Genomic DNA, 17,286 nt, shown 5'->3' on the forward strand with positions numbered 1-17,286 from the left:
AATGTGCCAGAAAGATTTCCAGCTATTTTCTCACCTTAATATTTCCTGACTATCAGTCCTTTTTTTTCAGGTCCTCTAATTATTCCTCATCTCCTAGTTGATGAGGTTTCTACAAGTGAAAGGCATATTCCAGATGCAGCTGTACCAGAAGGCTCTTCCTCCCTTTGCTCAGCTGGTGTCATGCCTGACTGCACAAACTCCAGAATTTCATTGGGCTTTTTACTCTTCAGTATCACATCACCAACTCACTTGATTCATATCTATGACCATGTTCAGCCATTTCAAATCCTTCTCTTCTATCACACATTGTGTTCCATCCCTCATTTTCACAGAATCTCAGGGGCTGAGGTTGCAAGGGAGCTCTGGAGGTCCCTTGTCCAAGCCCTGCCCCAGCCTGTGTCCAGACAGCTTTGGAGAAAGACTTCACAGCCTCTCTGGGAAACCTTCCCAGTGTCCAGTTTTATACCATCATTGCCAGTAATTCATGTGGCAGCTTTACATCATTTCAGTGCCACTGCTGAGGATTCAGTATGAATTTTCCTAAAGATTAATGAGAATGAAAAATCATCATTAACAAGTGTCCATGGCAACCTGCCACATCCTTTGATCCACTTCCCATCCCATTTTTTTCATGGATCTTTATTTATGCTAGCTGCATGGCCATGAAAATGGTGGACAAAATAATTTTGTCAATATATACGAAGCAAAGCAAATTTAAGAAACTGAAATTAATTCCTCTGTTCATTTAAAGCTAACTTGAAATAATGAAATCCATTTATACACAGATCTGCATTGCAAAATCCTGCTCAACCAGAGCACATTGCCTAAATAACTTCTCTTGATTGTAAAAGCAAATTAACAGAAAAAAAGAACCCAGATAAAACCAAAATGTCAGTTGAACTTACAGGACCACTGATACCTCCAGCCCAAATACAGTGGACACATAAGAAGCACTCCAATGAGACTCTCTCTTATGGAAAATCCAATTTGTACTGCAGCCAGCAAGGAAAGGAAACCTTTTCCAGAAGGCTGGGCTAGGAAAGTCCCACACCCTGCAGTTCCACCTGGCTGTGTGCTGCCTGTTCCCCTCCTGCCTGTAACCCCTGAGCAACATCTCTTTTCCTGCCCTTGGATTTCCTTCTAGCAGCTCCCTATGGTAGCCTTGTTTTTCTGCCCCATCCTGAGCCTCCAGGTTCTCAGTTAGTCCAACAGACTGATTGTTTGTTCCAAGTTTGGGCTGAGTTTTGGGATTCACACAGAGCAAGAGCAATGCCCACAGACAGCTGAGAGGGACTGAGAAAGCAAGGCAGGCACAAAGGTCTTCAGCCTGGTGCTTTGTTAGAAGCAGGAGATCAGAATGACAGTTTATGTCTCTATTTGCCACCATTTCATCAGCAATCCCCAAATAAAATCCAACATAAGGCCCAGCTGCAGCTCAACAGCAAGTGCAGTTTCTGCTGCAGGGGCAGGAACCTCTCCACTGATTCCCTTACAGTGTGGTCAGCAATGAGCCCCAGCTCAGACACAGAGAACTGCCCAGTGCTGGCACATTGTCCTTCCTTCTGCAGGAAAACAAAAAGGATGCATTGCCTTGACTAAAGGAGACACAGAATGGGAATGCTTTGAGTCCCATGTTTGAATCACCACAGCAGTCTGAGAATTTCCTGCCTTTGGCTTCAGTACAAGTGACATGAACAGAAAATAGGCCAGATGAAAAGATGTACAAGCCACAGAAACTCCAGATATAATCAGAAATACACTGTTATAATGAACCATGTTCTATCTACAGCCTGTAACTGCTGCATACACCAAACAATTAAAATAAATATTGCTGCTATTGCAGACATCAGATCAAATAAAAACATGTTTAAAGGAATGTTAAATGGTCTAAACTAAATTCTCTACTTCCAAAACCTTTATTAGTCCACCCCACAACTCAACACTCAGGTTTGCAACAAGTGACTGAAAACAGTGCTATTCAATCTGGCACCAGAACAGCCTCTGACTGACAAGAGCCTGCACAGGGAAGGAAGGGGCTGGAATTTTCTCCTGAGCAGCATAACAACAGTTGGGCTCTTAATATAAAACAGGCTACAAGTCATTTTCCTTTTTGCAAAGCAGGAAAAAGCAGCTCCAATTCAGTGCCCCCAGTTTTGCTTGTTAACGGGGATAAATGAAGCAGTTACATTAATCTAGAATGAGTTTTTTACATTTAGAGAAAGATGTGCAAACCTGTCTCAAAACAAGAATCTGCTTCCTAATTAATTCATGTGCTTTAGTGCTTGGAGGATTTTCCATGTTAGAAATGAGAACTCATGAACCAGGTTTTTCTGTGTTCCCTTTTTGCTTCTCCCCAACTTCCCAGACTCAGAAGGAGAGTGCTCTCAAAGGAGGGATGTTTGGAGATCACTGACAATTGCTGATCTCCTTTGCACGTAGTTCCCTCTGAAAAATAACTGAAAGGAGCTTGTAGGTGAATGAGACAGCACAATTCCAGACTCAGCTTTGTCACTGAATTCTTTTGAAGCAGGTACAACTTCTGATGCTTTAGCTAATTCTGACACCAAAGGAAAATTCATCTCATCTACAGTTCAAAGACTGATGTGCAAGCTTTCTTAATATAGCACCTAACTAGAGGACAGAATATACCCCCTCTCAAAAATACTATTTTGATATTCCTTTTCCTTATCTAGGGCCCTACTTTGAACATGGGATCATTAAATTCAGAAAATAATTCATTCTGCCACATTCATTCTGTCTTTGGAATGAATGTAAAGAGAATCCCCTACTCACATGTTTAATAGCTGAGTTTCTTGCCTGATTCCTCTTTCACCATTTCAAATGAAAAAATAACTGTTGCCTATTTATACTTAACTGTATTTTGATTTGCAAAATGATAAATGCAAGCCATGATGAGAACATTAAAACCAACTTGAATCAGTTCTTTATGGAAGAGTACTACTCTCTGTGTAAGTACCTGGGAACTAAAGGCAAAGATGGTTGACTGCCTGGCAAATGCACCATTTGAGGGCATCTCTCACCAGTAGGTACTGAAACTACAGGGTATGAGACAGATGGAGTAAGGCCAGAGAAAACTGGGGCTGAATGACCAAACTTAATAGAAATATAAACTGAACTGCATTAGAAGACCAAACCATATCAACAGGAAAATACCTACAAACACAGAAAACAAACTAGAGGTTAGAATGAAAATGTATCTCTTTTTTTTCTTCAAAACAGTAGAAAACGAGACATTATGGCTGAAAATTTTCTTAGCAATGTCCTCCTGTATACCTGCCTTTCACATCTGAGAGTCAAAAGGAAAATATAACACTCTTTCAAAGCCCAGAGAATATTTTTTAAGGACTTTTTTACTCTCATTGTGTTTTCTGCCTTATTTTGTCAATTTACTTGTCACCATGTGCAATATTCTGGAGGGGAAACAGAACTTGAAGAAAATTATGCACCAAGTCAACAAACACTAAATAGTTTCAGTGATAAACACTAGACACAAAAATTAAAGTTTCTGCATTCTTAAGGCTGATCAATAATGCTCTTGTTTGGGAATAACTGCACTGAAAGTGAGGGGAGGGTTATCACAGCACCTACTTAAAGCAGATTCTCTGTGGATCAGGGGTATTTAAATGTTGTAGATACTGTTTCATCCCAAACATTTTTACAAATGTATTTCTGTACTTTTTCCAACAGCTTCTCAACACATAAAATAAATGCAAAAGGCAGGACTGGAGTTTTCCCTCAGACCATCAGTTTGGCTGGTTCTGTTTATGATAAGCCAATTGACTAAACTGCTACTAATTATCATAGAAAGATTAAACTGCATCCTAAGCTGCTCATCAAGACAAACCACTCCCCCTTTGCTTTGCTGATGGCTGGGGAGTAACAACCACTGCAGCTCTGCAGAGCAGTCAGAGCAGCTGCAACCAGCCTGCCCATGGAATCTGGGGGGAGAAACACAGAGGAAACTGGGGAAGAAAAGCATCTGATGCAGTTCTTAGGAATACAGACATACCCTCTGCAGGTCCTTCCAGCAACATCCAACTTTACAGGGAATCAGTTTAATTCAAAAGAAACAGTCCTTAAATACTTCATGTATGTGAGGGCATTGTGGGTGCCACGTGGGTTTAATAGAGGCTTGAATAGTCAAAGAAAGTACAATACTAATTATTACAATTTTTAATTAAGGTTTTTTATAACAGTTCAAAGACTGAAGCAGCACAGTGATTTTTCAGAATGGCTTCATGAGACTACAACTATAACTCAGTATTCTACCTTCTGTTAAAAAGGTACTGCATCCAAATATTTAGTCTCTAATACCAAAATCATGACATTTTCCCCTCCTGTATGTTTAGGGTTAACAGCATTTTAAAATAGAAAATGTGAAGAGTTACTTGGATGACTTGCCCTCAAACAAGGCATCATTGAAGGTTTTGTGTTTGAACCACAGAGCCAAAAAGGACTGAAATAAATGTTTGAAAATGAGAGGATGGCTGTGCTAAAGCACAGAGAAGGTGATGGCCAGGAACAAACTCTTGCCTTGTAGAATGCCATCAGAAGATGGGAAGTTATTCCCAAACAGTAACCACCTTCCTGCTCCTCAAGGAAACAGCTACACATCTGCAGGGAGACAAGCCACTCACCTTCTTGAAGCTAAAGGAGACTGCCAACATGCTTGTTCCACAAAGCAATTAGGGTTTATTACACCCAGGCTCGTTTGGATACAAAGGAACCTCAAGTTAGTTTGGTAACCCAGGCAAACTTAGTGAAAATGCGAACTATTGTAAGAGGATGTTCAGATAATTGCATCTAGCAGGTTAAAGAAGCACAGCAGTTGAAAAGGCAGTTTGATGGTGCTATAAAGCCCCCCATTCAGTGGTGCTGTGTGTGAAGCTGAAGGTGTTGCCAGGCTCTGGACTTACCCCCCGCCGGTGCCCCCGTTCTTGCTGAGGTGTGTCCGGGGCTCGCTCGAGGCCAGTTTGAGCAGCTCGTTCCACTCCCGCTCCCACTCCTCCTCCGTGTACACCAGACCTGACTGGGGAGACAAGGAAGGGCTCTGCTTTGGGCTGCCACACAGTGCAAGGGCTTAGGACCAACCTGAGCTTCACACATGACACCGTTTAATATCTTGGTCCATTAACAGTTCAACATTTCAGGTGATGGAATACTGATTTATTAAGAAAATATCTCAACTACTGAGTGCAGAGTGGGTTGTATTTCTGGATGTAGCTCTGCTGCTGCTCCACTGCTGAGAGCCAGTTATTCCATAGGAATATATCTACCCACGTGAGTTCCTTGCAGCCACAGTGAGCTTTACTGCCCATTTCTGGAGGTTTGCTTTCTTCCCAATATTTGCAACTACCATGAATACCCTCCTTGGCTCTTTCTGCTCAAGAGCAGAGGGTGCAGAAGTGCTTCTGTGCCTGTATTTTCAGGTGGGCTGAAGCAGCTGAGTCAGTCACAGCTCAGCTGACTGCTGCCATCAAAAAACAGACCACAAATAAGTGCAAACATTTAAGTATTTTCACTTGTTTGCATTCAGGATTAGTCCTGAAATGGGCTTTTCTAGCCCCTGTTTAGGCACAGACATCTTTAGAAAATGTTAACATGTTGAAGCACAACTTTTAATCAACCAAATTATTTTAGTTAGGAAACATCCCCTCAATATTTGGTCACAGCTCTGAGAATCCGAATTCCCATTCTGGGAAATCTTAAATGGGCTTTTCTCTTTCCTGTGGATTTCATGCACTCATTTTATGACGCTTGTGACAGCTAAATTATACATTCAGTTTAGCAGCCCAAAATTTTCTACAGGTTCTAAACTTCAGGCCCTTTTCAGGACAAAACTGTGCATAGTTGTACCCACAAAGCTACAAACACACTGACTTTCTGATATGAACATTTCAAGTACGAGTATCTCTTTCCCTGTGCAATATGGAAGGACAAGGAATTTAACAGCCAGGAAAACTTTCACATCATGTTTTTAACCCTAACTAATACTACCAAGACTGTCCTCAGGCCATACAGACCTCCTTGTTCTGCTGGGTCTGCTGCCATCTCCATCTTCTCTTCAGTGCTTCCCTTTCAGCTCCACTTCTCATCATGGTGTAAAGTGCTTTCCGTAAAACCAGGTCCCGGTCATGAAATCCCCACATCCCTAAAGCAGCATAGGAGCACATTCAGTCTTAAAGAAGCTACAGTGAAAGAGAAATAGCTAATATATAATTTAAGATTCTCCTTGGCAAAGAATTCCCTCACCAGTTTTAAGGTTTCTGAAAGTAACAGGCAATATAAATAAGGTAATGAACAAAAGAGGGGACTCTAATACATTTTAAATTTTGATTAAGGAATGACTAAGGATTTGAGTAGTTTCAGGGTTTGCTTGCAGGCACTTTCAGCTTTGCTGCAAGCCATGGAATATTCAATGCCCAGGTTGGTTTTGGCTGCAGTTGCCAACAGGGTTTGCAGGCTCAAGAATGTCAATGAGCACTGCAGGCACTTCTGTGAGTCACAGACAGCACCAACACCCAAAGGCTCCAACTCTTACACAGCAGAGGGGAAATCTCCCCTGGTTTCAACACCCAAGTGAAGAGACCAGCAATCAAGGTGATAGAAAGTCTAAAAATACAACCAGCCACAGGCTTTTAATATGATTTTAAGATAATAAAACATCTTTATGTAGTTGGGAATAGCAACCTACACCAAAAGAGCAGAGCTCTCCCCAGGCCACGTGCCCACAGCCAGCCATGTTTCAGTAATCACATTGTCAGCTGCTGCTTTCAAGTCTGAATACTCCAAACACTTCCTGCAAATAACATACCATTCCTCCTAATTAAAAATGGACAAAGATAAAAGGATGCTTGGAAACAGCAAAACCCTCTGTTCTAGAAAAGTCCCTTCAAAATATTAAAAATCCCAGTGTTTCTAAAAAGTCACCTTTTAGAGTTCTGCTGGTAGAAGATTTTAGCAACTGCCACAAAGAATGAAGTTTCCCCATAACAGGTTAGGATAGAGAAAGCATATCAGAGACTTCCAGCTTCACAGGTTTCTACTGATTTGCAGACAGGCTTCAAAGACCTTGTATTAGCAATTAATTAATCAATAGGAAATTATTGTAATTCCCCCCAAATGCTGTTTCCCATATGCTGAAACTCCACAAAAAACTATCAGATAAGAGTTGGATATTGCATTCTTGAGGACAGCCAGAGAACTGTTTTACAAAATCCAGGGAATTAATGCAATTTCTCGGGCACAATGAAGACAATCCTGCAAAAGCATCTGGAATTTGCCTGTTTCAGAGGTGTTAGGCTGGGAAAAGGAAAAATATAAGGAAAATTCAAATCCCTGGTGTTCTGGTGTTCATGATACAACCTAATAAACCTTTACTTCCCTGCTTTAGGCATGCTTGAGGGAAACAGCACTTCAGTGAAATTACAAGAATATGTTGCTCCACATTTGCACCTCGTGTGTTTCTGAGCTTTGCTGGGGTCAGCGGGAGCAGGAAAAGTTTGTGGCAGCAGGTACCAGGTGCAGCCTGGCCCTTCCCTAGGGATGCAGCCTGCCCTTCGCTTCCCTAGGGATGCAGCCTGGCCCTTCCCTAGGGATGCAGCCTGCCCTTCGCTTCCCTTCCCTAGGGATGCAGCCTGGCTCTTCCCTAGGGATGCAGCCTGCCCTTCCCTTCCCTTCCCTAGGGATGCAGCCTGCCCTTCGCTTCCCTTCCCTAGGGATGCAGCCTGGCCCTTCCCTAGGGATGCAGCCTGCCCTTCCCTTCCCTTCCCTAGGGATGCAGCCTGGCTCTTCCCTAGGGATGCAGCCTGCCCTTCCCTTCCCTAGGGATGCAGCCTGGCCCTTCTCTTCCCTAGGGATGCAGCCTGGCCCTTCCCTTCCCTTCCCTAGGGATGCAGCCTGCCCTTCCCTTCCCTTCCCTAGGGATGCAGCCTGGCCCTTCTCTTCCCTAGGGATGCAGCCTGCCCTTCCCTTCCCTTCCCTAGGGATGCAGCCTGCCCTTCCCTTCCCTTCCCTAGGGATGCAGCCTGGCCCTTCTCTTCCCTAGGGATGCAGCCTGCCCTTCTCTTCCCTAGGGATGCAGCCTGGCCCTTCTCTTCCCTAGGGATGCAGCCTGGCCCTTCTCTTCCCTAGGGATGCAGCCTGGCCCTTCCCTTCGCTTCCCTAGGGATGCAGCCTGGCCCTTCCCTTCCCTAGAGATGCAGCCTAGCCCTTCCCTAGGGATGCTGCCGGCCCTTCCCTTCCCTAGGGATGCAGCGTGCAGGAGGCAGTTCCCATCCTTACCTAGAGATGCAGCCTGGACCTTCCCTAGGGATGCAGCCGGCCCTTCCCTAGGGATGGAGCCGGCCCTTCCCTAGGGATGCAGCTGGCCCTTCTCTAGGGATGCAGCCTGGCCCTTCCCTAGGGATGCAGCGTGCAGGAGGCAGTTCCCATCCTTCCCTAGGTATGCAGCCGGCCCTTCCCTAGGGATGCAGCGTGCAGGAGGCAGTTCCCATCCTTCCCTAGGGATGCAGCGTGCAGGAGGCAGTTCCCATCCTTCCCTAGGGATGCAGCGTGCAGGAGGCAGTTCCCATCCTTCCCTAGAGATGCAGCCGGCCCTTCCCTAGGGATGCAGCCGGCCCTTCCCTAGGGATGCAGCGTGCAGGAGGCAGTTCCCATCCTTCCCTCGGGATGCAGCCGGCCCTTCCCTAGGGATGCAGCTGGCCCTTCCCTAGGGATGCAGCGTGCAGGAGGCAGTTCCCATCCTTACCTAGGGATGCAGCGTGCAGGAGGCAGTTCCCATCCCCGGTGGTGGCCAAGGGCAGGAGGCGTTTGCAGCTCGTACACACCGTGGACCACCAGTTGAGTCGTCCTGGAAAGAAAGAATCTGTCAGAGTTGCTGCAGCAGGACATGGGCCCAGGAAACAGCAGGAAGGTTAGGCATGAGCATCCCTTCTGCCAAGGGAGCTACAGTGTAATGTCAGAAGAGAAAACTGAGAAGATCAGAAACAAGAGGCAGATAAACTGTTCTCTTAATGTATCTGGAAAAGAAGAGAACACCTCTAATTAAACTGCATTATCTGTTCTCATATGCTGTGTCCAGGGTTGAATTTCCAAGGAGTTTATTATCTAAATACCATGATAAGCCTTGCTATCAATTCCCAAACATAATAGACATTGGCCTCCCACACACAGAGGAGAGATAAAATTACAGTAATAGAGTATTTTTTGTCAAAAGACACAATTACTATGTATATGGTAATCAAGATATGTTACTGTAAGGCATGTTTATTAAGTGATACTGTTTCAACAGCTGATTCTCCTCTCACTTACCACAGTGTAAATCATTATTAGATCCACTAAAACCCAACAGCTACAATAACAGAGAATCAAAATGAGACCAACACAGAGCCCTAGATGTAGCACAGCATGTGGCTTTTCCCTTTGAGAATATTTAGAGACCCACTTATCCATCACTGCTACATGGAGCATGTTTTGAAGATTACAAACCAGAGATGGATGAGAGGACAGATATTTGATACAGCAGAATAAAGCAAATGAAGTCATGAGGACTATCAGTGCCCAAGCCAACAGTGAATTACAGAATCCCTGGCACACAGATTGCCATGTGGTATCAGTCTGGAGTGGTAAGTCTTGGTTAAATGGTCATGTGAGCATTTCTGATAGAAAGAAAGCAAATGGGACTAATTGTAAAACCTCTCTGGGGATAAGGAGGAGCAGCTGATCTCACAATGATGAGCAGAGCTGTACATTTCCCAAGACTTTTGGCAGGTCTGGGGGTAATGCACAAGTGAATAATTGAATGAATAATGCTATAGGCAGCCTGTGGTGACTCCACAGCTTTGTTTGTCCTCCAATTCCTTGACTTGCAAGGTGAGAGGAAATAGTATCTATGTATTTGTACAGTTCTACACTTAAGGTTAAATCCCCCAAACAAAAGGAAGTTCAAACAATGAATAGACTTCTCTCCATTGGTAAGTTTTCATTACAAAATTACAGTGATTTGTAACAACAGGTAATACACATTATGGAAAAAAGAGTGTAACCAGTTAGTGTGTACCCCAGTTACTTGTTCTGGGCACTGAGAATGATATAATTGAATTGCAGATAGTCAGTGTGGGGTGAGAGTACCACCCTGCAAGGAGGCACAGCACATCAACAACAAAGCACATCTGATAATGCCCACGTGATTTTAGCAGCTCGCTGGGAAATGAACAACACCTCAGACTAGGCTTACTGAGGGCTAAATTAAATATGGATTAAAGGAGCTTAATTTAAAGGACTATTAGACAGCCTTTGAAAATAAGGAGTTATCATTTTTAGCAACTTCTGTGTCTGGGAAATAACAATTTGCCACCTGTTTTTTGCAGAAAGTGTTGGTGGAATCATATTCATAATAAGTTATACCAAAGTGCTCTGTAAAGCTGAGTTAGAAGATCCAAACACAGACAGACCTTAGGTAGGAGTTAAGGCAATAATGAGTGGCTTTGCTTTGCAGATTAATTAGCAGCTATTGGTAATAAATGTGTGCTTAGGAATCTTTTGAGCAATGGGAGGGTTCTATAAAAGTGATCTTCCATCCAGCAGATTATGCAAAAAAAGTCTGTGGGTGTGGTTAACATCACAAAGCTTATAGTTGACTAAAAATTAGCAGAGATGGGTTTATTATTGGCTTATCACAAAAAAGTGGTGCATTTTTGTTTTTCAAATCTAATGGTTATAGTGGAACCCTTTAGGGAAACAACAGGAAAGGGGAGAGAATGAGAACTGGAGCCTAAGTGCAAACTGGAAACAGTTCTTCCTCAGGCTTATTTCTGTCTGCACTGATAATACATTATTTATGGACAAACTAGACCCATTTCTCACTCTCTCTCCCTCTGTTTGTCTCCTACTTGACCTTGCTTCTTACTTTCTCACTAAATTAATTGAATCTTTAAAAACACAAACTGATCCGTTATTTTACATCAAAAATACTTTGAGATTCAATCTAGCCATACTCTAGTACATTAAAATTTGACTTAATGTTAGATCATGATAAAAAGTCCCAGGGGTCTGTATTGGGTCCAGTCCTGTTTAACATCTTTATTGATGATTTACATGGGGGGATTGAGTCCATCAGCAGCAAATTTGCAGGTGACACCAAGTTGGGAGGGAGTGTCGACCTGCTGGAAGGCAGGAGGGCTCTGCAGAGGGATCTGGAGAGACTGGAGAGATGGGCTGATTCCAATGGGATGAAGTTCAACAAGGCCAAGTGCAGGTCCTGCCCTTTGGCCACCCCAACCCCTGCAGCGCTCCAGGCTGGGCACAGAGTGGCTGGAGAGCAGCCAGGCAGAGGGACCTGGGGGGACTGAGGGACAGGAAGCTCAACAGGAGCCACCAGTGTGCCCAGGTGGCCAAGAAGGCCAAGGGGATCCTGGCCTGTATCAAAAATAGCGTGGCCAGCAGGCCCAGGGCAGTGACCCTTCCCCTGGACTCTGCCTTGGGGAGGCCACACCTTGAGTGTTGTGTTCAGTTCTGGGCCCCTCAGTTCAGAAAGGATATTGAGGTGCTGGAGCGAGTCCAGAGAAGAGCGTGAAGGGACTGGAGCACAAGTGCTGTGGGGAGAGGCTGAGGGAGCTGGGGGTGTTCAGCCTGGAGAAGAGGAGGCTCAGAGGTGACCTCCTCACTGTCTATAACTACCTGAAGGGAAGTTATAGCCAGGTGGGGGCTGGTCTCTTCTCCCAGGCACTCAGCAATAGAACAAGGGGGCACGATGGGCTCAAGCTCTGCCAGGGGAAATTTAAGCTGGAGATCAGAAAAATATTCTTTACAGAGAGAGTGCTCAGGCATTGGAATGGGCTGCCCAGAGAGGGGGTGGATTCACCATCCCTAGAGATTTTTAAACACAGATTGGATGTGGCGCTGGGTGCCATGATCTGGTAAAGGGACTGGAGTTGGACCAAGGGTTGGACTCGATGATCTCGGAGGTCTTTTCCAACCCAATCGATTCTATGATTCTATTCTAAGTCCTACCCAGGTGTCTTGGTTTGCCCCAGCTGAGAACCAAGCACCCCAGAGCCACTCACTGCTTGGGTGGGACAGGGGACAGAATGGAAGGGTAAAAGTGGCCAAACCCGTGGCTTAAGAGAAGAACAGTTAAATAATTGAAATAAATGTTAAAAAATTGTAACATCAACAAGAATAAAAAATGTTAAAGAAAAAGAAAATAAAAGCAAAGAAATCAACCCCCCAAACCCCAAAGTGATGCAAATGGAAAACAACTGCTCACCACCCAGTGAGACAGCTCCCGAGGAGCAGCTCCCAGGCAGATTTCCCCCAGTTTCTATGCTCACCATGGTGCCACATGCTCTGGGCAATCCCTTGGGCCAGCTGGGGCACCTCTCCCTGCTGTGTGCCCTCCCAGCTCCTCCCTGGCACAGCACGAGGAGCTGCAAAGTCCTTGACTTGCGGTGAGCTCTGCTCAGCAACAACTGAAACCTCAGCATGTTCCCAACGTTATTCTCATGCTGAATGCAAAGCACAGCTCTGTACCAGTTCCCAGGAAGAACATTAACTCTGTCCCAGCCAATACCAGGGGCTTACTTTTAGACCAAGACTAAAAGTGCTGTGCAGGTCTCTGATCTGGCAACATGCAGAAGGGCAGACATGAGCACACAATGTTGCCCTTTCTTTGCATGATACTTAAGACTTCAGGTGCAAACTCAAAAGAAAGGTCAACACCACCTTGTATCCTCCATGGTTGAAGATTGCCACCTGTTTCTGTAGCCTGATATTATCCTTACCCTGCTCTACACAGAGTGTAACCAACTTTGCATAATCCAAAGCATCTCCTGGCTCCCCCCAGTCCCTGATTTGCAGGACCTGTGAGAAGTATGAGTGTGATTCGTGTTGGTAAAACTGAATGGGCTACTGAAGCTCCTACAGTGACACGAGAAAAAACATATGGCCAGCCAATTAAACAATAATTCCAACTTACACCCACAGGGAGAGATAAATGAAATAGTGTTAAATCACTTTATCTCCCAGAACTTTGTCAAGGACTATATGAGTTGTAAGAGAAAGGGTAGAGTTAAAACTTTCCCGTATCTAAGGGGAACAGAATTTATAGTGGGGTTATCACTGGGGTTGTAAGAGTGACTTGGCTATAGTAGCATATGTTAAACTGCTTAACAATGTGCTTAAAATGTTTATGCATGAGTTGAATGAATATGTATGTAGAGACCAAATAAATGTTAGAATTACACTGTGTTTGGGGTGTGATGGCCAGCAATGCTTGCATCCATCCTACCCAGCATACTGAAATTGCTTTTACCATATAATAAGTTTTAATTAAAAACCTACGAGGTTGAGACTTTGTTTCTCACAGACCCAACAAGAATCCATCACTAATACCAGGTATGTATTTTGTATTCTGTGCAGAGAAGGTAAGCTGAACCCCAGAGAAAGTTAAGGTTGGAGCATTATTAATAGACACTAGAAAGGGCTAAGTGTTTTTTAATAAGCCTCCATTGTATTACAAGCCACAGGTGTTCTGTTTCTTGCAGCAGGATTTATGGGCAGAAACTGCCAAAGAGAATTCTAGATGGTTCTAAGACCTGAAGGGCTCAAAAAGAGGCAGCAGAGAACAGAGAACACATTTCAAGTATTTCCAGGGGCCAGCCCTGGCTTTCAGGATCAGCCCTGAAGCCTTAAGTGCTGTAGAAGGTAGGAGAGCACTCAGCACAGTGTCCTCTGTACAAAACTGCACTCACAGTATAAACAAGAAGTTAAAAGTACACCCCAGAAATTATTCTGCTTTATGACTATCCCATAAAGAAGATACACAGTGCTGTCCTCCAGCTTACCAAGGTCCATTGTAAGGTATTCCTTGCCTAAACATGCACAAGGTTGGTGGTAAAAATACAATCCAACAAAATTCAAACAAAATTTGAGGTTACAGAATAGTTAAAGAACCTCTGTAGAAACTCTGCATAAACCCTTGGCTCCCTCTTCACTTTCTCCAGTCCATATTTTCTTCTCTTTCTGGTTTAAGCTCCTAATAAATTAAACGGCTTTATAGATTTGTGAGTTTTCTTGTAGAATTAAACACCACAAAGTTTCAGGGACTTAACAAACAGCAGCTTAACATAACTCTCTCTTGACAGGGGAAAAGGAGATGCTACAAAGGACAAGCCCCTTCTCAAGTGCTTGTATGACACTTTGGTTGAAGTTTCACTGCAAAGTTGTGAGCAAATCACTGCTCCAAGGCCCCGGTGCATTTATTATAACAAAAATAAGTCACAATTCTTACAGAAAAAATGGAATATGCATTAAGAGAAAAACCAGGAAGATTAAAGATGGGAAAAAGTGTGAAGTGTCACGTCACAGCTCCTACAATTTTACTTCAGATTGAGTGTGATTGTCTTGGGCATCCTGGAGAGCTTTCCCATGTGGAATCTGCAGCATTTAATAAACAAGATTCATGCTGCAAAGTTTTCTCCTCTATGGACATACTAAAACCAAGCCAGCTGATTATTTTTGTGAAACTGGAGAAGCTTATTCAGAAAGATATTTAGCCTGGAGAAGAGGAGGCTCAGAGGTGACCTCAGCACTGTCTGGAACTGCCTGAAGGGAAGTTCTGGCCAGGTGGGGGTTGGTCTCTTCTCCCAGGCACTCAGCAATAGGACAAGGGGGCACGATGGGCTCAAGCTCTGCCAGGGGAGGTTTAGATTGGAGATGAGAAAAAACTTCTTTGCAGAGAGAGTGCTCAGGCATTGGAATGGGCTGCCCAGAGAGGGGGTGGATTCCCCATCCCTGGAGGTTTTTCAGCTGAGCTTGGCCGTGGCACTGAGTGCCATGATCTGGTAAAGGGACTGGAGTTGGACCAAGGGTTGGACTTGATGATCTCGGAGGTCTTTTCCAACCCAATCCATTCTATGATTCTATTCTATGATTCTATGATATTTGATAATGGCAGAATTCAATCGAAAAAGTAAACAGTGGTACAACCTTAAGAGACAACTTGCTTACACAAACTCAGTGTCCTTAAGAAATCAGGCATAACCAGCCTTTCTTTCATTTTTCCAGTGCATGGCATTTCCAGAAATCCACCTCTCATCCATATCCCAAGATGAGCAAGTCACAAAATACCATTTTCAGCTTCCAAAGCAAAACTAATTCCGGACAGCCCATAACATTTTCTCAAGCATTTGTTCACCCCAAACACTTCCCAGCTCCCCACTGGAATCCAACAGCAATAAGTGCTTGGGGTGGCACAGAATGCCCAGCTGAGGCAGCAGAGCAGCTCCCAGCCCGCTCAGAACAGCAGCAATTGGTGCAGGAACCTCAGATCCTGATGGCAGCAGGGCCACTTTTACACTGTACATGTTTCTGGCATGACTAGCCTTGTTTATTCTGAGTTTTAGCTCTTTTCTACAATGTGTGCCTGCAACTATTGACATGAAGAAAATTCCAAGAGCAGGTTTTTTATGTGGGCTTATAATACTCATTCAGTGTCTGCTGACATTTGAGAAGAAAGGAATAAACACAGCATTTAGCAATACATTTTCAGTACTTCCCAGAAAGGACCTCCTTGCAGGAGCTCTGTCTTTCAGCTGAGATGATGAAATCAGCTTTGCAGGAGCATCCCTGCTGATGTCCTTGAAATGCAGAGTTGAGCTGTGCAGGGGGAATCAAACTGAGCAATCAAATCAATGCTCTGCTCTAAGCCTGTTTCTACCCCACCACCCTGCATGTGCTGTGTGGAAATCTGTTAAAAGTTCTGTGATAAGAAAATATTTCTACAGCTTCAAAAGACACAAATTTTTCTTTAACAAAGCTTGATTTTTAACAGTTTGTAATCATTGAAACATTTCCATAATTTTGGTGCATTGTTCTGGGGCATGGATCCCAAGCTTAACAGCATATTGCTGTTGACTTTGCTTCTTAGAAAATACAAACGTGAGCACAGAAAGCAAAGGGAAGGAAAGCAATTCTTGGGTGTTCATACAGTGTACTTTTAATTTTTGTATTTAATTTTGTTTCAGCACTGCAATAGAATTGTTTTTTCTTTTAATTAAAAACACTGTGTTAGGCCAGTCACTTTTCTGCCTGGTTCTTAAACTCCTGAGTACAGCAGAAGTTTCCATAATCTCTCTCCTTGTGTCAACCCAGACATTAACAACACACAGGGGAGCACGTGTCTATAATGAAAATCAACTTGCTGCAGCATAATATTTAGAAATGTAAAATTCCTTTCACACAGATCTCATATTATCAGTATCTCTAGACATTCTCTGTCTAAACCCCACAGGGTTACTGCAGGAGCCCACAGAGATCACTCGGACCATTTACTTACAAGCTGAGCTCATTCCAGTTCTGGCAATAACCAACAGCTGAGTTTGTAGGACAGACAAAACCTCAAAATGATTTTATCAGTGTGGTGAAGTCTGTCCTCTAAGGGGAATATTTGAACAGCAATCACTTAAGGAGTAGAGGATACACTGTAGCAGTAGGGAGTGAGTAAATCACACTGCCTTTATCTGGGCCTTTCCTTTATCATTTCACAGTAAATCAGGAATTTGTTTCTATACAGACAGAATGTAACCAGAACATCCTTTCACATGTTATACAGATAGAATGGAACCTGAACATCCTTTCACATGTTATACAGATAGAATGGAACCTGAACATCCTTTCACATGTTATACAGATAGAATGGAACCTGAACACCCTTTCACATGTTATACAGATAGAATGGAACCTGAACACCCTTTCACATGTTATACAGATAGAATGGAACCTGAACACCCTTTCACATGTTATAGAATGGAACCTGAACATCCTTTCACATGTTATAGAATGGAACCTGAACATCCTTTCACATGTTATACAGATAGAATGGAACCTGAACACCCTTTCACATGTTATACAGATAGAATGGAACCTGAACACCCTTTCACATGTTATAGAATGGAATCTGAACATCCTTTCACATGTTATAGAATGGAACCTGAACATCCTTTCACATGTTATACAGATAGAATGGAACCTGAACACCCTTTCACATGTTATAGAATGGAACCTGAACACCCTTTCACATGTTATACAGATAGAATGGAACCTGAACATCCTTTCACATGTTATACAGATAGAATGGAACCTGAACACCCTTTCACATGTTATAGAATGGAACCTGAACACCCTTTCACATGTTATACAGATAGAATGGAACCTGAACACCCTTTCACATGTTATAGAATGGAATCTGAACATCCTTTCACATGT

The 17,286-nt window shown here is 43.6% G+C and overlaps 1 protein-coding gene across 6 annotated transcripts in view; it reads right to left on the bottom strand.

The window, feature by feature from the left end:
• Positions 1–17,286, bottom strand: part of OTUD7A (OTU deubiquitinase 7A) — a 177,035-nt gene that overhangs the window by 20,547 nt on the left and 139,202 nt on the right. For all 6 annotated transcript variants that reach the window (XM_071567986.1, XM_071567987.1, XM_071567989.1 and 3 more), the window contains 3 exons: positions 8,771–8,872; positions 6,045–6,172; positions 4,938–5,050 (listed from right to left, as the gene is read on the bottom strand). In XM_071567986.1, coding sequence (XP_071424087.1) covers positions 4,938–5,050; positions 6,045–6,172; positions 8,771–8,872 — 343 coding nt within the window. The remainder of the gene's footprint in view (positions 1–4,937; positions 5,051–6,044; positions 6,173–8,770; positions 8,873–17,286) is intronic.

This window comes from Pithys albifrons, chromosome 13, assembly GCF_047495875.1.
Source record: "Pithys albifrons albifrons isolate INPA30051 chromosome 13, PitAlb_v1, whole genome shotgun sequence".
NCBI classification, from domain to species: Eukaryota; Metazoa; Chordata; class Aves; order Passeriformes; family Thamnophilidae; genus Pithys; species Pithys albifrons.